At 37.4% G+C, this 22087-nt stretch overlaps 1 protein-coding gene across 12 annotated transcripts in view; it reads right to left on the bottom strand.

The window, feature by feature from the left end:
- The window catches only part of LOC107071147 (uncharacterized), a 162099-nt gene that overhangs the window by 34363 nt on the left and 105649 nt on the right, over positions 1–22087 (bottom strand). For 10 of the 12 annotated variants that reach the window (XM_089178039.1, XM_089178041.1, XM_089178037.1 and 7 more), the window contains 4 exons: positions 20035–20144; positions 16866–16984; positions 14448–14748; positions 1977–2399 (listed from right to left, as the gene is read on the bottom strand). In XM_089178039.1, the coding sequence (XP_089034165.1) occupies positions 1977–2399; positions 14448–14748; positions 16866–16984; positions 20035–20144 (953 nt within the window). The remainder of the gene's footprint in view (positions 1–1976; positions 2400–14447; positions 14749–16865; positions 16985–20034; positions 20145–22087) is intronic. The other 2 variants (XM_089178048.1, XM_089178049.1) reach the window with 1 other exon arrangement.

Consider the following 22087-nt stretch of genomic DNA (forward strand, 5'->3'; position numbering starts at 1 on the left):
CAACATATCCATCGTGTTGCATAAAAGGATTGGATTCATAAGCGGTTCTGTTCAGGTTTCCGCTACGACATAAACTTAGGATATGTTTAGGATGGTACAAACGACACTCAAACGTTTCAATTACTTCGTATTTGCTTATTATTTCATAATTCTTATTTGTTGCTAACTATTCGTTTCTCCATACGTATGTATATGTTGCATGTAAGTGTGTTAGTTTCAGAAATTGTATAATTTTAGGAAAACACATATCATGAATAATCGTAATTATTATTTGAAATTGATTATCGATCATTCTAAAGGCCTATTCGTTGTTGCTTTTCTAAGTAATTAAGACGTAGGTTTGCTTGAAAAGCATTTTGCCGAGCAGACGCGACACTCTTCTCTTCCTTTCCTTTCCTTTCCTTTCCTTTCCTTTCCTTTCCTTTTTTCTTTCTTCTTTCCTTCATTACTCTTATCACTTTACTCTGTTCTCAACGCGTTCTTCTATCGATCAAGATCTCATGCATATTAATGAGAATTCGATCGATTTTAGCCTGCCAAAGCTTTTTACTCTGTTTAGAGACATCGACGTTTCGACGCGTAAGCTTTTCTACCGGCCGCAATGGTTATTATGCCATTAATGTAATGAAGTTAGGTGCCGAGAACGGATAAAGAGTGAGCGAGTTGAAAGTTGGAAGAAAGAGGAATGGAAAAATGCAAGTCAATAAAAAAAGCAAAACGAAATACATGGGTGTGCTGAAAATTTTGGAGCCTACCTACCATCACTCTCCGATGAGTTGAAAAGTTTTCATCATAAATTTTGAAACTTTTCAACCTACCCATATATAAATATACGAGTATATTATATTATTTCTAGAATTTATTTTTCCATCTAAACCAAACACTGTAACGATCGAATATTGAATTTTACTGCTTGCACGACGATTCGGACAATTGTAGAGAATTGTGTAGAATTTGTAAAACATCGGTTCCCCGTCGATTTGACTTTCCCATCGTAATAACGACGACCAATTGATGCTTTAATTAATGAAATCCACAAGACAGTGTCCATCGTGAGTAGGAGGTCTGTATGGAGAGCAAACAGTTTATCGCTAGAACATGGCATACTCAGTAACAATTATTGGATCGATACATTCGTCAAACCGTTAGAGAGTTGACTGACGCGTTTGATAAATTTCTTGTGTCAACAAGTCAGTATTACGTAAGCATTATGCGACCGTCTTCGTCGTGACAATATTTGGATAATTGGCCAATCGATCGATAAAAGAACAGCTTTGTTGACATGAAATAATAACAAAATGACAAGGTGTATCCTTAATTTTCCTAAACGCGACCTCGTCATATTCAATTTTCACATAGTCTCGTTCATTTACTAAATATTTACATTACTTAAATCGGTGTGGAGGAACTGCAGCTCGAGTCAAGATAGCTGATCCTCTTTCATCTAAGGCGAACTGATCTGGCCTTCCCACATATACTTTCCACCACATGGCCGCCAGATATTCTCATTGGATTGTACTCGCACCGGTTTCCTCAAATAAAACATCTTATCCATTGATTCGCTAACAACAACGCCAATAAAGAAGAAAGCAGAGTAGTAGAGTCGATACACTTTAAATCTCTATTCACAAATATTTCGTTACTACAATTTGTACTGGATCATTTAATATTCAACAGCGGCTTGCCAATTTATTGTAAATCTGACCAAGCCGTTCTTCATGTTTATAATATAGTCTTATGAAATCAAAATAAGAGAAAAATTTGTCAAATGTAATTTTCGCGTAAACCAAAGTAAAAATTGAAGTAGAGATAGTGGTAAATGTGTGTCGATTAAAAAGAACGAGATTGAGTAGAGGAGTAATAAAGCAGTAATAGAGGAAGATTTGAGCAGGGCGTAGCTCGGCAGTTTGTCCTCTATTCGAAGAGGCTTTATCGTTGCTACTCTAAATAAGAAATAATGAGCAAGCTAAACTCACCTGCGAGTGGTTCCAAGCTTTCGGCTTTGGACTGGATCGCGCGTTATTAGGCGTGTTAGAACTTCCGGAATTATTTGATAGATTGCTGAGCGATGCGTTTGATTTGATCGACGGCTTTTGACTTTTCTGGATTTGCGTGGTGCTCGGTGCAATTGCCGAACCATTTCTTTGCTGTTGCTGTTGCTGTTGCTGTTGTTGCTGTTGCTGTTGTTGTTGTTGTTGTTGTTGTTGTTGTTGCTGTTGTTGCTGCTGTTGTTGCTGCTGTTGTTGCTGTTGCTGTTGCTGTTGCTGTTGCTGTTGCTGCTGCGCTGACGTCTGTTGTTGTTGCTGTTGTTGCTGCTGCGTTTGTTGCATGATTTGTTGAATAAGTTCAAGCTGTTGTTTCGTGAGGCCATCGTTGCTGGCACCCGGAGACGATGCACTCTGAAACAATAAAACGAAATATTTTGACGAATTTTTTAAATAAGCTTATATTCGTTAAGTGCCTAGATTAAAGATGTGCCGCTGTGAGAGTTTTGATGTGCGCAAACAATTACCGCGTTCTAATGGTATTTACAATTTTTCCGTTAGAAAAATTTCCAAATGGAGAAAGGTAGCGTACGAAGGTAACTGTGCATGCGTTACCGTGTATTACCCTCTCCCTAAGCTACGTCTCTTCGTAACACTATGCGTTCCACGAAGCGCGTTTCACGCGTGATCGCATGCATTAAATGCTCCGTGGAGTATCGATTGTTTCTTCCCAGTTAGTGGTGTAGTACGTTTTACAGTGAAAAAAAAAAAATATATCATGTGGGCAGATCACACGTGTTAGAAGTGAAACCTTCGAAAAACTAAGTTTTGAGAGAATGAGACGAATGCAGAATATCAGGTGTAGGATAATTGTAGGGTTGTTACTTAATAAAAATATTATTATTATATTGTTAACACTTTCAAAAATTAGTTTACGTCTTATTAACATATTATACAAAACATATTACACAGTAGGCAAGTTCTTAATTCGAAGAAATGAGACAAGTTGCTTCTGGTAACTAAAAAATGTATGGTAACTAAAAACTTTTCTGCATTCAAGCAATGCAAAAACGCCTTCCGTCGAACTCTTTGAAATTTTCCAAGTATTTTCTTTCGGCAGATTTTCACGAAACTGGCGTTAATATTCGGTCGCAAGACACTTAAATAACAATTCACAACATCAAATTACAAATCATCTGAATAGAAAATAAAAAAAAATGTTACAAAAGCGATCTATTATGATTATGTTTGTCTAGAATGAGTCAAAAGGATAAAAAGAGATATATATATATATATTGATTAAAAGCAGGGTGCCCTTAGTAATGAGATCGGATTATATTTTTGTTCCTTTTAGCAGGAGTGCATCTAGTTACAGTTGCTAAGAATTTTTATGTTAACGAAATTAATGTATCGTGTACTAACAATAAGAATGATAGTTCTGTACTTATACTTACTGTTTAAACGAATTATCATGTTTTTAAATAAAATCCTGCTAAATTTTCCACCAAGTTGTTAAACGACACTCGGTATACAGATACCTTTTTTCGCCTATTGTACAAGTGCGTATCCCTTTCGGTTTTAGAATTAAGCGAATTTGATGGAAATGCAAATACTGTCGTTTTTATTCGAGCGAATCGAAGCGTTATTAGGAATTTTTCATTGTAACACCAGGGGGTGGGTGGGTGGCAATCGATGGTTCGAACACTTTGGATGGAAGGCTTCTTTTACAGCGAACGAGCGAATCACCGTCGATTCATTTCGTTCGGTCGATTCGGCTCATTTATTCTTATGTATTAATAACAACTAGTATAATCAAAATAAAATGATAAGGGAATGGTCGTCTGTCTCTTGCTAAGTAGGTGGCATAACGATTGCGCGTTATCAAGAGATTCTGCCGGCGAGTACTCCGCGTAACTGCACGGATTGAGCTGTCGATTAAAATTGGATTTGTTAATTACTGCTGGGAACGCGCAGTGGCCAGTGGGTAGCCTATGCCTGCTGATCCGGTTCATACCTTATTAAACCTTCATTTTGTAATTCCCACGTTGCCATTTGTCATCGTCGTAATCAGTGGCTACTTGTTTCCTGGACGCGCCACTACTCATCCGCCGCTACTCCCCCCGTCGGCCGTTATTTGCTATTCCCTTTCCTTCTCACTAATCTCTCATTCTACCACCTCTCTTTCCTAGTTAGTTAACTTTTCAATCTTCTTTTCAAAGAATTTGACTAAAATTCTACTGATTAACGAGTATTTATGCGAGTCGCTCATAAAATGACTCGACTTATTCGTTGGAATAAGAAATATGTACATACGCATATATACCTTTTATGTTTAGAATATTCATATTTATGAAATTATTTTCAATTGTTAATTCGTGGATTTGAATGTAGGATTGTTGTCAAAGAAACGACAACAACGTGTTAAATCTTTTCTTACTCCTCTTACCGCTCTCGAGAAGAGTAACTGTTCGCGTGTCTCGTGTTCTCCTATCTTTCAAGAAATACACGTGTCTCTGACAAATCGTCATTTCCAGAAACGAAGTATTATAGAAATGCCGGGAACACTTTCCATCTTTTTTTTTTATCTTTTTTATCTCGTTTCTCCCTTCCTTTCTCCTCCGTCTTTCGTTTTTCATCTCTACGTTAAGCATTCCCGTTTCTCCACTCATCCTCCGTCCTACACGCGAGAATCGCATTATTTTTCACCTAGGAATCTCCTCTCACCTCGTATGTTCTCTCATCCATCATCTCAGACTTTGGAGCCCTCTGGTCCTCTTTCCTTCTCTTCTCATACCCACTTCTCCTTCGACCTAGTTTTCTTACCCGTCGAGCTTTTCATACGAAGCGTGCACTGGTGCTACTTATTGTAACGTAAGCACACCCAAAGAGAGCCTACGTTTTTCTTTCACACAAATATTTTCTTTTCCGTTTTAACTTGTCTCTACTGGCAGCTCTAACTTTTTCTCATATAAATTTCCTTCCTCATTAATAGCACCCTCGCTCGCTATTTATCTATCTTCCTTTTTTTCTTTCTCCTTCTTTTACACATGTTGCACTTGAGGGTTTACGCATGTACAATACAAACAAAACATTAAATGATGACCGAGAAACCGTTGTTTCGATAAGTTTAACCTCTACCTACCTTCCCTTCCCTTCCCTTCCCTTCTCAGTCGTCGTTCTTCTTAGCTTCCGACCAGACGTGTTTAGATGAGCTCTTATTATAGGTATCATATATTTTTTGTTTTACATTTTCTTTAACTTATTGCTTGTAATGTGTTATATCCTCTTTTAGTAAAGATGCTCTCCCTAATTAATCAGTATTTTCATTGAACTTTTTTCTAAAATGTTTACGTTTTAATGAGACATTGGTATTAGTTTGTTAATGTTTACTGACGTTAACGCGCGGTTTTATTTCACTTTCCTCAATTCGCAACGATATTTACGCGTATATCCAGTACTCCTATGCAATTAATATTCAGTAATTTATTGAAGTAAATGCTTTTAATTACGATAAAATTATTTTTTAAAATGTATGCTATATCAGATTTATTTAGTTAATCGAATAAAATAATTGGATCTTATTGTTAGAGCTAATGAAAATAATTTCTATAAATTATACACCATTGCATTATTAATGCATTAACCTATGCATAGCAACGATATACTTTAGTTTATTAAATATCCTACAAATTGCATTTAAATATAAAATTTCGTAGTTTACATTTAAAACAAAATAAGAGATCATAAATTTTCTTCTTTTTATCGATTACTTGGGCTTGCACACGGGTGAGAAAAACGTTCTCGTTTGACAATCTCGTCTAGGCTGATGGAAAAAAATTTTAGTGCTTATCTAGTGCTTCGGAAAATCTGGTTGAAGAAAAAAATATAAAGGAAAAAGGCTCGCGCGTAATAAGCATCGTATACATACGAGTAGATTTCAAAGACAAATACAAATTACAATATGAATAATTGATTTTTTTTTTCTAAGAGCCGATTATTATTGAAAATACTATAAATTGATAAAATACGAATGCAACAGTTCGTTTGGAGGATTCCATTTAGTAGTAATCCGTGAGCGTTTGTAACGAGGAGTATTGCAAACGAAGCGAACGACGTCCATCGCGTTGAATGAACGAAAAGCGAATCTAGAGCTTTCACGTGGAATGTTACAGTGAGAGCTTTACTCTACGGGCGAAATATATTCCTATACGCTAGTATAATAAAATATGAAAAATATAATAACCCGATTACGTTTTACAGAACGCTTCGTTGACTCGACGAATTGCAGAGAGTTTCGACCTTATTGCCAGTTTGCTTGGTAACCAGATCAAATTCTTAACTTACGTATCTATCTATATATACTATCTACATTTGAGGAGATATTAATGTATATGTACTTTTTTACAATGAAAGATACGATTATGTTTTATCTTTAAACTACAATATTTCTCTTCTCTAGAAGGATTGCGTCAGGGTAGCATACGTAATTTAGCGCCGACGAATGTGCATCCTAAAGATGCATCTCTCTAACGCACTAGTTTGCAAGTGCACTAGTAGCATTAGTAGTGGCTCTGAGAATCGCTCGAGAGTTAGACCACGGTTATAATCGGATAAATGGCTTATGTACTACTCTTGTTGCTATACGGTCCCACTTTACGCTGGTACGTTGGTACGTTGGTACGTTGGTACCTACACTGAATTCGCTTATTGCTTGGACACGATATAATTAAAGAGTTCGCAAGCGCGCATATTTTCCCAACCGACTATAACGTCTAAGAGAGTTTCCTCTTTTTAAGTATACAGTCAATAATAAGGAATTATGAAAGGATTTAAAGTTTCGATTGAGTCCGATCTATCTAAACTTTGCCTTTCCAAGTTACTATGTCATATAGATAATGTATCATTTCATATCTCGATCGGGGAGCAATAACTAATACCGGGATTGACTTATTATTCCTATGTTGATATATACTCTATAATTATATGATCCAAATATAATACAAGACCATTTAAGATAAATTTATTCTAATAACAGAATAATGCTATAGTTTTAGTTTAGTTTAGTCTCTTTGCTTCGCATTCGTTCACAGATATAACATAGAAGGTTTTCCCCGAAACGAACGTGTTTTATGCGAATACTACAGGTGTGTCCAATCTCACATACGTTAGCGAATGCGAGGATGCGATGCGCTCGTATCGCGTACGCTTTATCTGCGAACTTTGTAAGCGCTGCGACCGAAAAAAGTCGCACATTCGGAGATTCCAATCTCCAATTAGCTGTATATCAAACGAACGCGCGCACAAACGTCGAGCACAAACCTCCCCCTAGTTTTTCTTCCACTTTTTCCCTTTATCATTCGTTCTCTCCTTCCTTGCTTCCGCAATGAACGAAAAAAGTGCGGAAAGTCTTTCTCTTTCTCTGGCGACGACGAATATAGAGAGAGCTACCTACCCCACCGGTTATGTATTTCGAGCACGGTCGGCACGTAACACTCGTAATAAATACTAAACACGAGAATATACAGGCTTTCGAGAAAACTTTGCGAACGGTTCTACGCCGAGAGACAGAGAGAGAGAGAGAGTGTGTGTGTGTGTGTGTGTGTGTGTGTTACGCTTTTTTTCTCTTCGATGGAACAACGAGATTTTTCGTTAAAAGAATAACGTTAAATACCATTTTACATTCGGTTCTCGTTTTGCTGACTCAGTTATTCGCGAACGAAGAGCAAACAAAATATAAATATCGTTTTATTGATCCGTGCACCAGTGCACCCCTTGCGAGGGCCCTAGTACGAGTTTCGTTTGTCTAAATAAACGAAAATTCTCGGATCTCCAATTAACTCTTCTGCTAATCAACGGTATATGAGTACGATGGCTCTGGCCTACATACAAACGCTTATTTTTATCTACAATATATACGAATATGCATTTATACAAACATTTCACTAGTGTAACCAGTTGAAAATGGACAATAACGTATCTTAATTGAAATAGTTTTCCAAGCAAAGATGCCACCCACGCTCGAGCATTGCAACTCTCCCTGAGCTTGTTCCACGAATGATTGATCTTCTCGTCCATCGAGATTTCCATCAGCTAATTAGCTGTTTATCAAACTACTATCACTGGGATAGTATAGTATAGTATTTATGGTTTGAGCATTGAATTCTTAATCATAATCGTAAACATTGTATTTGCGTCGATATCTACGTATACGATTGAATATACAATATTTCAATTGAATAATAATTTGAAAACAAACACATTGTTTTGCATAACAACGTGTCATTAATCGCATTTATATTCTAGAAACATTCTAGAAACAGACACTTCAAGAGTGACTCGAGTTTTTTACAAAGTTTCGAAGAAAATCGAAAGAGCCTTTTATCTCTTAGAACTTCTTGATCGTGCCCCCCCCCCCCCAACACACACACACAGACACACACATGCACACATACACGCATACACATCGAGTATATATCTAGAAGAGAGACGAGGTGACTTTGATGTGTACCTCCCGTGCACGTTGCAATTAGCTGGACGATGGATGGATGGACGGACGGACGGACGGACGGACGGATAAAGCTGCAATACCAGAGATTGACAGATGATTAACGATTTTCGAAGCCGAGTAGAACCATTTCTGCAACTAGCTGGATATACGATGGCTCGTATGATGGTTTGTATGATGGTTTGTATGATGGTTCGTATGATGGCCAACCGATTTAAATTTACCTGTATGTTCGATTTGATCCTTTGACGAAGAATCGTTTATCATTTTTGAACATTTTATTAAGATATCGACTTCGTTTCAATCATATCTCAATTTATGCATTGTTAGAAATCATCGGTTCGACTTAAGGTTTTACAAGGTATCACTTGAGTCCTGCCACGTTATCGAGTTAACATAAGTTTATTAAAGAAACGAAAAGCATTTCCGTTTCTGCGAATTCTTTGATTGGCAGAAGGAAAGAGGGAGGGAGAAAAAGATAGGGTCGAGTGGGAAGAGGCAATAGGAAGGCAGAGCAAAGTCTAAGGAAGAGGAGGAGAAGAAGAAGCTGCTAATAGAGAAAAGGATAGAAGACGTTCCTCTTTCGCTTCGTCTTCCTTCTGGAAACGACGAAGACTCGAAATTGGAAGGTGAAGCCTTCGAGTGGCCTAAGCTTGTCGACAGTTAACAAGTTTCCGTCGAGGGTCTCTTCTTGTCTCTCTCTCTCTCTCTCTCTCTCTCTCTTTCTCTCTCTTTCTCTTGTCGTGTGCTCTCGCAAGAGCCTCAGGGGTAAATATAGCAGCTCGACGTACATGTCGTAGGAAATGGTTGTTCACAAGACAAGTGTGTAGAACACACACTCGGCCTCGAAACGATACGGCTTGTCTTTCTCTTTCCTCCTCTTCCTCCTTCTTCTTTACCACTTCCTCTTTCTCTACGCCGGAAGCACGCGCGTAAGCTCAGGATATTGTGCCCGTACAAACTCTGTACAAGCTTTCTCCTTTTCCCTTCCCAGTTCACCTCTGACAATCGTGGTAAGTAATATATTTTAGGAGAAACAGAACGCGGCCGGTAAGCTCGATAACCGGTAACCGGTAACTGGTAACCGGTTGGTATATGGAGCACTTTTGATTAAAGCTTCTCGTCGAACACTTTGTCCGTTGGGATGCCAGAGAAACTCGATTAGTTTAGCTGCACGAAAGGGATACAAGACTTTTGCGGTGCTTCTCATTCGTAGAGAAAACCACCGTAAAGGGAAATTCTATCTTTCACCTAGCGCTTTCTTGGCGTATTATCCATCCATCCATCCATCCATCCATCCATCTATCGTACCAATTTCTCTCCCACTCTTTTTCCTCCCGATATGTCCTACTAAGGCAACGGCAACCTGTGGCAATATAGTCGTCCGAACTCGATTAGCTTTTTCGTGCGATGAGATATTATCTCTTTAGGTATCCTTTTGATTTAGCCAACTCGTACATATTTCATTTTAGCTCGGATATGAATTTCTCGTTATAAAATATCTCTTGTGTATAATGTTGCATCGTTAGGATTGATTGTATATTGTATTAGGGTTGTTTGAGAAGACAAAATCGATTATAATGAGAATTACGGCAAGTTGTTTTCCATATGCGCCACGGACGCGCATAACAGTGTCATATTATAAAAAAATAAATATTATAAATTTTCGTCGTCATCTATCAGCTGAGACTCTCGAACGCTTATCTCCATTTCTTTTCTACGGTCGAAGGAAAAAATTTGTTTTTTCCTTTTTAGAACCGATAAATCAAAGCGAACTGTCCAACATGTCGATCATTAATAACGCTAGTGCTTTGCCTTTTTCCTCGCGGCTCACTTGCACTCACGCGCATTTCTCTACACTGAAAAATCGAAGCTTTTCTCGTATGCGTGTACACGGACGAGGCTGCTGCCTCCCTCCGAGCGCGCAACCTCAAAAAACTTGCTAGCACGTACGGTTTAATGGATCGAAACTACGTTGTACCGAGTTCTACCGAGTTACATCGACTCGTTTATTTTTCACAAGCGCCATTTTACGATGAACGAAAGAAAGAAAGAAACAAAACGAAACAAAACAAAACAAAACAAAAAAATACAGAATACTTAAAGTGATACACGTTGTGGTGAATTCAAGTTGAAATTCAAATAAAATTCTACTTGATAAAACAACTGATTTTCTTATTTATGGGCTTCAATTAGACTCATTTTATCGTCGAATGTGTAATTGATCGGAGGGATATAAGAATATAAATGACTTATACGAATGATTCATCGTTAACTACTTATTATATTTCTCTTTAATCATTTCTATAAAGGGTTTAAACAATAGCGCCTCTATTACTATCTACCAATTACGCCGATAAAAATAAGCTCACGGAATTGAAGACGAGTGCGAGGACGGACGATACCGTCCAACATAAATTCCTTCTATTTGAAATTTTGTGTGTGTGTGTGTGTGCCAGTGACGACAAAAGCATTAAATTCGTAGTGCATAACCGAAAATACATATCACTCGAACACGTTGTCGGCGAATAAAATATATGGAAGTAAAAACGCGCTAACAGGGACACGGCCTTTGAATAACTAATAAAATAGCATCGCTTGACCAGTTGAATTTTACAGATCATGCTATCTATATTTTTATCACCAGATGAAATCAAACTCCATGCATTCCGTTAATGATACCAAAAATTCGATAGCAGATATTTTTGTAATACAACGAAAATATTGTTTGTGATCGATAATGCTTGAAGATCGCCAACACGCTTGAACAATAGAAATCTAATAAGCGTCAATTCAATTTTAAAATGAATTGCCAGTCCACGAAATTTCCTAAATAAAGCGAAAATGATTGAGTCTATTCTGCGAATGAGTAGAAAAACAAATTTGTCGAAATTTCATTTGAAAAATACTATAAATAAAATGATGTGCTTTCAACGACGATCAATATTTCAGTATTTTCCTTTCGGAACGAAACCTTAGAACATATATAGGTATGTAGTTTTTATATCTTTCGTTTTAGTAATACATTTTTAATCAAAACATTGTAGAATCGTCCAACATAATATTAGATTTGTGAAATTCTTGCAATAGTGGACGTCAATTTCCTTTCTCAAGTGAAACTTGCACGCTTCGATGTTTATAGCTCGTCGTCGCGGCTTCAACGCGAAAGAATTTATCGACGAGAAACTCGATTTTTATTTTGTATAATTCTACAAATTTGTTCCTTATATATTTTCTGAGGTTAATACGCGTTTTATCGTAATATAAGCTGGATTAAATAAAGAGGATTATATCTCTAATTATAGTCGTTTTACAAACACTAGAAACATTGTTGGTCTTTTATAAACGAGTAAGTACGTCTGTAAAGAAACACAAAAACGCACGCAGAGGAGGATCATCCGTTTAGGGTTTTCTCTTGCAACTATTTAACGTGGTGGATCCTCGTCCGCGATAAATGAATCTATTTATAAAGCTTTCCAGTCTTTATACCGCGGAATTGGAACGAGGCATATTTTTCTTACCACGTTTCGACGATTACGGTAATGATCCTTCGTTTATATACATCATAGTAGAGCAAAAATACGGATCTACCTTTCCTAATAGCGGGGTGGGGTGGGGTGGGGGGGGGGCGGGATTTTAAAAGAGACCATTACGCGCTAATACTCATTAAGATTGCGGTATAGAAATAGAGTATACCACCACGATACAGCATATCCCTGCCTGGTCAATCATTTATTTTTTCATTTTAAACAAGTCCTTCGTTTCTTACCGAATTCGCGATTTCGAGTTAAAACACAAACAAGATTCCCCAAATGACTCATCTCCGAGACATACCCCAGTATAGAATTTAATATTCTACAAAATTACTGACTTAATAATTTACGAAGTTTTTTCTTATGCGATCATTCTATATCTAAATATTTTTCTTTCATTTCGAAGTACCAATTATACCATTAATCATCATTTCTAAATGGCAAGCTTTGATTTATCGATACGTTGCGCGTGCACATTTTTCGAATAGGCAGAGCGAGAGAAACATTGGAAAATTTCAAAGTAAGTTGATCGTAATTAGAAAAGTTGGTGATATGGTAGATAAGGCAAGCGGACCGGATCTCTTTCTGATCTCGATCGAGATTTTTCAAAGGCAAAGAGATGCGTCGTCAGTAGTTGTGCACACACACAAATGTGCATACGGTTGATTCGAACCAATACAATTGAGTTCATACGCACATTGGAAGGTACAATTGGTAAAATGTTATACGTGAATATTTGAATTGTGTTAGTTCCGTCCTTGGAATCCCTCTGACCCAGTTTCCAATCTCCCAATGGTAAGAAGATAATTCCAGTGCACTTCGAATGCCTCTCTGAAGCGGCAATCACGATTGCCCAGAATTACGTAAGGGAAATGCGCTCGGTAAATCATCCATCGACAACGATTACATTGCTGTCTCTCTCTCTCTCTCTTTCTACTTACCTTTCATAGATAAGTAGGAATATATGTACTGTATATTTATATGCTTCTTCTCCCTTTTTTTATTTTGAAGGATCTGCGCATTAGAACGAGTTCGCACATGCCAATGGTATAACAAAAATTGAACATTTCTCTACATTCTTGCTTTCGTCTTTTTCTTTTTCTATAATGCTTTAAGATTTGTCTATTAGCTCCTCCTACGTTCCTAAACGTTCCTAAACGTTCCTAAACGACGAATTGAAAGAGACGACGTTGAGTTAAAATCTGTCGAAAGATTAAGAAGAGAGAAATCGTTCTTGAGAAATAATTCGTACATGACGTTTGTCTAAATGAAAGGAGATCAGCGAAATTTAATTGCAGGACGGTATGCTCGTTTAGAGCAAGAGACAAAAGGATTCGTTTAATCAGATTAGCGTAAGGCTTTCTCCTTTTCCTAAGTAGGATCGTCTTTCTAAAGAAAGATGAGAGTTATCGTGATAACCAAATATTCTTTTCTCTCTTTCGAACGAACTTTATCGAACTTCGTTACATTTCACATTATTCTATCTCCTGTATCGTCTGAAAGCTATTTTTAATTAATAGTTTCCTCGTCGTTGAAACCAACGATGAATCCATATTTTATCCTTTTCTCTTGGACAAAGTATAAAAACGTTATAAATCGATGAAATGCTGTAAAACAATACGGCTCATGACAATTGTCCACATACGGTATAGTGTTTCGTTTTCTGTCCTTCTCTCACAATCTCAACGCAAGTAAAATTCTTTCTTTAAATTAAGGTGGCACTTCAACTAGGTACAGTATAGGTACAGTATAATGTTGCTGGTTACGTCACACAGAGACAGTAAAGCCAGGCTTCTCCGATAGTCGGAACTGAAAGGTGAAGGCGAGTAGCTCGAATTCTCCTCCAGCTCTTGAGGGATTTAACGGGCGTGTTTTTGGTTATCTGTATCCTTCCAATCCCACTATCCACTTGCGAATAGAATTAACAAGTTTTTTTTTTATCGCCATGTGTTTTGTGTCAGTCCAATCTCGCGTAGATCGTTATATATACTATACATATATATATATATATATAATATCGATTATAATTAAGCTTGCAAGCTTGCCGCAAGAACGTCACTCTTTACGATTGACGCACACAAAATTGATAACCTCTTGTTACCGGCTCCTAATGCGTACTACTCGACGATCCCGAGGAAGCACTTAATCCTCTTTCACATTGACGAATTGATCCACGCTGGATTCTCTTGGTAAATCCTTAAATCTATCCTGAGCGAAAGCAATATCGAGGAGCAGTTTCGAGGAGCAGTTTCGAGGAGCAGTTTCGAGGAGCAGTTTCGAGGAAATCGCGACTAGGTCTACATGCTCGTAAATAAGTAGCCAAGATCTAAATTGAGACGGTGTTTTATCGTTTTCCCTACAAACCATTTCTTAACAAACCATGAATCTAAGGGGAGAAAGTTACAAAATATTTTCAACACGTACCTTTTGTTGTTGGTTCGTTGGTTCCGTGGCTAAGAGTTGTTTCAAGGCAGTGTGCCCGTGTCCGCTCGACGTCGAAGTGCCACCAGGCGTACTAGGAGTGCTCGGATTGGAACCAGGTGTGTTTGGCGTGTTAGGCCCTGTCGTCGGACTGCTCGGATTGACGCTCTCGTTTCCTTTGCTACCGGCATGATGATTTTCTCTGTGTCTTCTTAAACTCCTCGCATCGCAGTAGGACTTTCCACAACCCTCGGCCTTGCACTCGAACGGCTTTTTGTTTCGATGCGTCAGCCTGTGACCGTTCCTGAAGAAGATTCAACAATTTTTTTGTTCATTTTATAAATATACATATATATATATATAATTTCACGCACAACAGGCAACAGGAAACTCATGCAATTTGAAAACTTTCTGCATCGATTTATAATATTCGAAAAGAAGCTATGAAATTAATTCTCTTTGTTTGGAGAATATGCTAACGAAGGGATTGTCGTCCTTTTTTTTCTCCCAAAGGCATATCCTAGGTGGGAAAGACGATCGAAGGACAAGGACTAAAAGGAAGGGATGAGGAAGAGAAAGAGTAATTCTGTTCTCGTCATTCCTCACTTCTCGCATTTCTTCGCTTCTTTTCCTGTAGCCCACCATTGTTGCAAATCCTTTTGGACGAAGAAACGCGCTTACCTTCTAACGGTTATATACCTTGCGCTCCGAAGAAATGCTCAACAAGAGAATATCTCTTATGGTATAAGAGTTTCCACTCTCTCGTTTACCTCTTATCCTTTTCTTACTTGATACTTCCGCAATGTACTACTATCCGAGGTTTTTTGGAACAACGGGAAAAGACAACGTTGATTTACTTCGATAATAAAGATAGGACGAGAATGTTACAACGACTGACGTTACCGTTTTCGTCGATAAGTCTAGCATCGTTTTCAAAACAATCAAATGTTCTTTTTTCTTCTTTTTTCCGTCATATTTTAAGATACAACTTTTCTCCTTATTTTTCTATAAAATGCATACAATTTTTGTTTATTATTAGTGAGAATTTCTTCTGCAAAGAAACGTTATTGTCAAGATATTACAAAAGAAACGAAAGATCGATCTTTTGTGCGTGTTCTAAAAGCGAAATTCCATTTTCGAATTCATCAATTTATCAAAACGCTATTTTCAATATATCATGCGAAAGTACGTTGCATAAATAAATAAGATGATTTATAATTTGTTTTTTCTAGTGAAAATATTAGAACTTATATGAAAAATCATGACGAACTTATGATGAGAGAAATGAAAGACTTTAAGGATAGAAAGACAAGTTGGAGGAATTCGATAAAAAAAAAATAAAGAAAGGGCTTTCCTCAACCCTGTCCAGATCGTTTTTGTCTTTTTTACAAGAAAAATGTTCTTCATTATTCTTGTCTCGTACATTATAATATAGTTTGAATAAAAATTTCCAAGATAATTCACAAAGATGCTCTTAATAGTTGAAATTATTCATGGTATTTTGTATTATTAAAAAAAAAAGACTATTAAACGCGAATAAGTTGTATATCGTATATTGTATAGAACTATAATTTGATTGAAAATTTCTGTGGATTTCATGGAAGTTTATCGAAAAACGGAAAAGCGTTTAGCGGTCGAAAACGTAAGTAATACCTCGCTAGCTTTCAGGGCTTACATCGAATGTGGAACCGCTTAACTTTTTATCGACTAAGGGATAAACTATCGAGAGAAGAACTAAAAGGAAAAATAAGGAAGAATAGAGGAAGGAAGTATATATCTAATGGTAAAAGAAAGAAAGAAAGAAAGAAAGAAAGAAAGAAAGAAAAAGAAAAATATTGTCCAGCTCGAATGGACCAAAGATACATAGCGAATTCCAAGGAAGGCATACGAGACAAGAAAAGAAAGTAAAGAACGTTGGATAGAAATAAGAGAAAGAGGGTTAAGGGTAAGAAAGACGTAGCAGGGGGATTTGGAGATCTGTCTTTGTAGAAAATACAACTCGGTAGCTAGCCGGTCGCTCGATCGCTCGGTCGGTCGGTCGCTCGGTCGGTCAGGTAGTCAACTTCCCCCCAGAACTCCTTCTCCTCCTCCTCCTCCTCCTCCTCCTCCTCCTCCTCTCATTTCTTTTCTTTCTTTCAGAGGAGAATTGAATCCTTAGTCTTTCTAGTACGATCTATATTTCTACTGCTAACTTTTCTATCTATTTTCTTTTTCTTCCTTTTCTTCCTGTTCTTTAGTTCTTTGTTCTAACGTCAGTCTAGTTTCGAAAAATGCCAAAACAAAATGCGACATACTAAAATAATTAGCTGAAATGGAGTAAAGCGATGAGTGAAGTTTTAATGTCTGACCTTTCATTTAACCTACCAAAAATATATCTCTAAACGAGAATACATAGATACGAATGAACGTGTGTGTACTCACAAGTGGTCCTGCCGCTTGAACGCCTTTCCGCACATCAGGCACACATATTTCCTCTCGTTGCTGTGCGTCAATTTGTGCTTCGTGAGCGCCGATGCGTTGCTGAACACCTTCCCGCATACCTACACAACAGAAGCAAATAGGCATGTTAGTTATGTGTCCTGCTATGAGCAAAATATTACATCGCTGTAGTTATCGTTCCTGCATCTCTTTCGCATTTTTTCCTAAATGTTTAAAAGCACCTTGCAGTTTAGGAAATTCTTAAAGGTACGCTAATTAAAATTCCACAAGAATACAAATCTATCTCAGATCTAACATATCTACAATACGTAGGTACTCCATGTATAAGCGTAAATAACATCGAATTTCTCAATTTCAATGAAATCAATTGACATTCGAGAAGATTTATTCGAGTTAGTAGAAGAGAATTTTACCATCGTATTTTACCCTCCTCTTGATGTATAGTTGTAATAATTGTTCGCTTGATTTCATTCTATTTGTATTAAAGGTATTATTGACGATGCTAGAAATGGTATGTCCGTCAAATATGTGAAATTGGGTTTATTACACGTGCCACGAAGCGCAGTATTTCAGAAACTATTTCAGGAAGCCGAGGACTTAACGTGAACGAATGAACTCTCCTTGCTGCTTCGTTTCGATCTACAAACCTGTACATTGCTTATATATATATATATATATATATATAAAAGCTCGTATATGAATATACGCGAACGAACAATGAATGCATCCCAAAAACCATGCATAAGACGAACGAAAATAAACCTTGTTCTGGTCAATCAGAAAAAGGTCAACTAGAAAAAGTCAATGAAACTATGGACAAAATTCAGAAAGACCGACGCATTAACAATCGCGATATTAGTAAAAAGTTAAACATCGACCATAAACATGTATGTTTCGAGTGCATATCTTATAAAAACGATGCATGACCAGATGCAACCTCGGTATGATAGAAATTCTTACTAAATTCCATAGAAAAACGTATTCTTTTTAAAAATGGAAATTTCGGTTCTATCGTATATCCACTATATTCACTATATCCACTTGAAAAATGTTAGAGCAAGTCGTTCCTCCAGTTTCTAAGCAGACAATCTAATTTGCTTAACTCCTAAGAAGCTCCAGATGCATGAGTACCGCCACACGGGAGTTTCAATTTACGAGGTAAGCGCGCATGAGAGGTGGAGAAGAAAGAGATAGATAGAGATAGATAGATAGATGAGAGAGAGAGAGAGAGAGAGAGAGAGAGAGAGAGAGAGAGGGATAGAGAGAGAGAGAGAGAGGATACAGATTCAGGCAGTAGTTCCCCCAACCTGCTGTCCCTCGACCATCATCTCCGTGCCAAAACCCAGATCTTTCGCCCTCAGACGGGCCTTCCTCGAGAGCTAAACAAACATCATTACTCCTGGCCTTTCTACGCCCCTATTCGTGTCTTTTCTCTCTTCCTTTCTATCCTCTAGAGTCGAACGTCTACTTCGAGCTTTGGTCATACTACGAGATCTTGCCAAAGTATACCGAGCAACACCGGCTCTGAATACGCAATTCAACGGTGATAATATTGATACTTCGTTAAAAATGAGTCAAGAGTAAAAGGAATAAAATCTATCAACTGCATTCAAATGCATACCATTGATTTGATTTTCAACAAGAATTCATTCGATCTGTAAATTTTTCTATTCTAATATTTGAATTATTCAAAATAAATATTTGTTTGATGATCATTTTTTACATGACATTTAAATATGATTGTCGTCAAATTAAATTATTTTTAAATGAATAATAAATCATTATCAATAGAAATTTGCTCTAGTTTCTTAAATATTGACTGGAAAAGAACCTACTTAATAAAATAAATATGATCAAAGAAGATAATCAAGTACTATGTGTTATATTAGCGAGAATCATCGGAGAGAAAAAAGAGAAAAAGAGATAAAAGAGAGAGAGAGAGAGAGAGAGAGAGAGAGAGAGAGAGAGAGAAAATATGACAAAAATTCATGCAGCTATAAATAATGAGAAAAATTAGCCGAGCAAAGATACAAGTAGATAGAAAAAGAAAGATAACAAAAAGTTATCAAAGATAAATAAAGAAATGTAGGGGTTTAGTTGGTAATACTAGAACTTAAATACATACGAATGACAACTGTCCCAAAGGAGGTAGATGTTATTGCATCGGTGTGTTATGTTAGATTACGAGCTGTCGTGTTTGGTCCCCAGACTAGAGAGTTGATTCAACTGAATATTCAACAGCTTTTCCAACCCTTACAAATTCGCTAGGAAAGGCTCGTGCTGCCCTTTGCCTAATGGCTAGTACCTTGGAAAGAGTTGTATATATAAACGCATAATACGTATACGAAGGTATGCCAACGACGTCTACGTAAAGCGTTGTCGTCGTCGTCGTCGTCGTCGTTTTACCTCGAAGTAGATTATAAGCGAGTCGTATTGTATTAAGCCATATCGCTGGAAATAAAGTAAAAATGTAAGAGTGAAAGTAAGAGAAAAAGAGGAAGGAACATAGATAGGAGAGAGGCAGAGAGAGAGAGAGAGAGAGAGAGAGAGAGAGAAAGAGAGAGAAAAAACTTGCCCAGAAATAAAGCAACAAATCGTAGTAAGTTTTGACTTTTGATACAAATTTTCGTGCGAATCGATTTTACGATTCATCTTCGCCTTGAACTTTTGACCCGTTTGCGCATGACGTTGGTAGAATTAACTTAACGTCCTAGAGAAATTTACAGTGAGAATTTCATTTATTCGTTTTTTTAGTTGAGCATTGTTTCCTCTCTTTATCTCTTATTTAGTAGGTACGTATCAATTGCATGTCCATCGAGAAATACTAGCAAGAAGAAAAGGAGCATAAACGAAATTTCATTGGGCCGCACCAAGGCTCCATGCACCAAGGCTCCATGCACCATGCCAAACGCATAACTTTTTGAAAAGGAAAATAGGTGAACGTCGTTAGCACTCAATGTTACTATTTCGATTCGTTTGACTACTTAACTGAAGATAGAAAAAGAAAGAAAATAGTTAGCGTGCATTTGCAGCAACGTGTAATGCGTGGCAATTGTAGCTGATTTCTATTTACGGAAAAAGTATATAAATCAAAGGCAATAATGTTTGTCCAGTTATATCATTTGTATGAGAAGATGCAAATGATTCTTACCTGACATTGCTGTGGTCCTTGCCTGACCGGCGAGGAAGCTTTTGACCTTGGTCTCTTTACTCCTCGTTTTCCGGGATCACCAGTGCCCGCTTTCGATTCCTCGCTGCTACCTAAAATTACGGAAAAGTTCCTGAGACAAATGATCCTGAAAGCGTCGAATCGCGTGAGATAAATCGCGTAGGATGGTTCTCGCATAGCTTCATTTTGATGTCTCGAAAAACCCGTCTTCTTCGACAAGAAAATCGACTTGTTCTCTCTCTCTCTCTCTCTCTCTCTCTTTCTCTTTTTCTCTACTATTCGGTGATAGATCTCAAGCTTGCTGCGCTATCCGTCGTTTTCTTTGCGTCACGCGAAACGAAGCGGCTGATCTTCTTTCGAGCCTTCGACTTATAGAAGATTAATCGTCGTGACAAGCGTTTTTTGCACTTTTCTCAGGGATCTACTTAATGACCGATTGCCCTGTCATCGCTGTGATCGGAAAATTCTTCTCTTCTTAATCTAGCAGGATAACTTGCGATACTTGCGATACTTGCATTAAATACGTTTACGTTTGAAGCCGCGATCAAGCGAGTAGCAAAGCTGAAAAGATCGTTTCCACTTGGAAAAACGTCTTCGTGCTTGGTGCGTTAATCTCGTGACAAAGAGAGAAGAAACGTTGCTCGCCAGTTCGTTTCGCAAAATCGTTTCTAGTAGACACTAGTAACACCTGCGACCAAGAAACGTTTCAAGTTTACTGGACAAGTTTACTAGTCATCGACAGTATTTTCAATCAATTTAGAAAATTAACGTATCCTTAAAATAAAGGGTTTCAAGTGGCTTTCAAGTTCTAGAGGCATTGCTGCTAATCGGCATATTAGAAGAGGCTGCTGCAAGCATCGTAGGATAGAATGCGTTACTTAGCGTGGCTTTTGGTGGATATATTAGTTTGCACGATTATTATTTGCACGTAAGTCTATGACGCAATATACAGACGGCATGCTTGATAAAGTGTATTTAACTAGGTTGCTGTTGCAATGTAACTTTGACGTTTCGTACTTTTTTCTTCGCTCTCTATATATACATATAAAGTCCTGACAATTATTTTTGATCAGTCTTATCATATATTGAATCGCAGGTGACAAAAATGTTGGAATGTATTAAAGTTTAAATGAAAATTTGTTAAGAGATCAATACATTTACATAAAAAGCAGATTTGAATGAGTCGCGGTTCACGTTTACACGTTTAGAAAGATAAAGTTACATAGCGATAAGGCTTGAAACAGAGGTGGAGATATTCGTAGAGAATAGGTAATTTCAATCGATAATTGGCAGGCTCTGATAATACCTTGATTGGTAACGGAAATTAGAGGATGAATCTAATTAGCTGGTTTTATCGTTAAATCTGATCACTGATGGACAATTGTCTTGCCGACCTAGAAGCCAAAATCGATCAGGACGCAAAAGTAGGAGTAAAACTATTATCTACCAACTATTTGTGTCACGGAAAAAATAAGCAAATTTCGTTAATTATATAAATACTCAACTATTGTGCGTGCTGCTTTAAAATGCATTTGCGCTTTATTTGAAAAACGTTCTCGTTGTTTCCTCTGCCCACTGAACAGGGAGGAGAGACGGAAAATGGAACTCACTAATGAATAATTGTATTTTGCGGTACGGTCATTTTCCTCGCTCTTGCAATATTAACAACTTTTTATGGGATTACACCAGAGACCCGCAATTTCGTTCCATGGCAACAGCGGGAAGAATTCTAATAATCGGTGTATCAAGGCGATGTGTTTTTTTTTCTTTTTTTCGTTTTTCGTTTTTTTTCTTTTTCTTTTTTTTTTAACGCAAACGTGAATGCTAAAGCGTTAACGAAAGAAGAACACGCGGCCAAACGTTCTCAGCGATTCTCGCCGAATGAACGGAGACCGATTAAATTTTTCCTCCAATTTTCCGCTTCTCTAGCTATTTTTTCAACGAACTTTAAACCGAGTATGCTCTTCCCTCTCTTTATTTTTTTCTTTTCTTTCTATTCCTCTTCCTTTTACTTTAGTCCATTTGCAGGTGATCA

This window comes from Polistes dominula, unplaced genomic scaffold (genome assembly GCF_049000335.1).
Source record: "Polistes dominula isolate Pdom_NZ unplaced genomic scaffold, Pdom_raw_medaka contig_77, whole genome shotgun sequence".
NCBI lineage: Eukaryota > Metazoa > Arthropoda > Insecta > Hymenoptera > Vespidae > Polistes > Polistes dominula.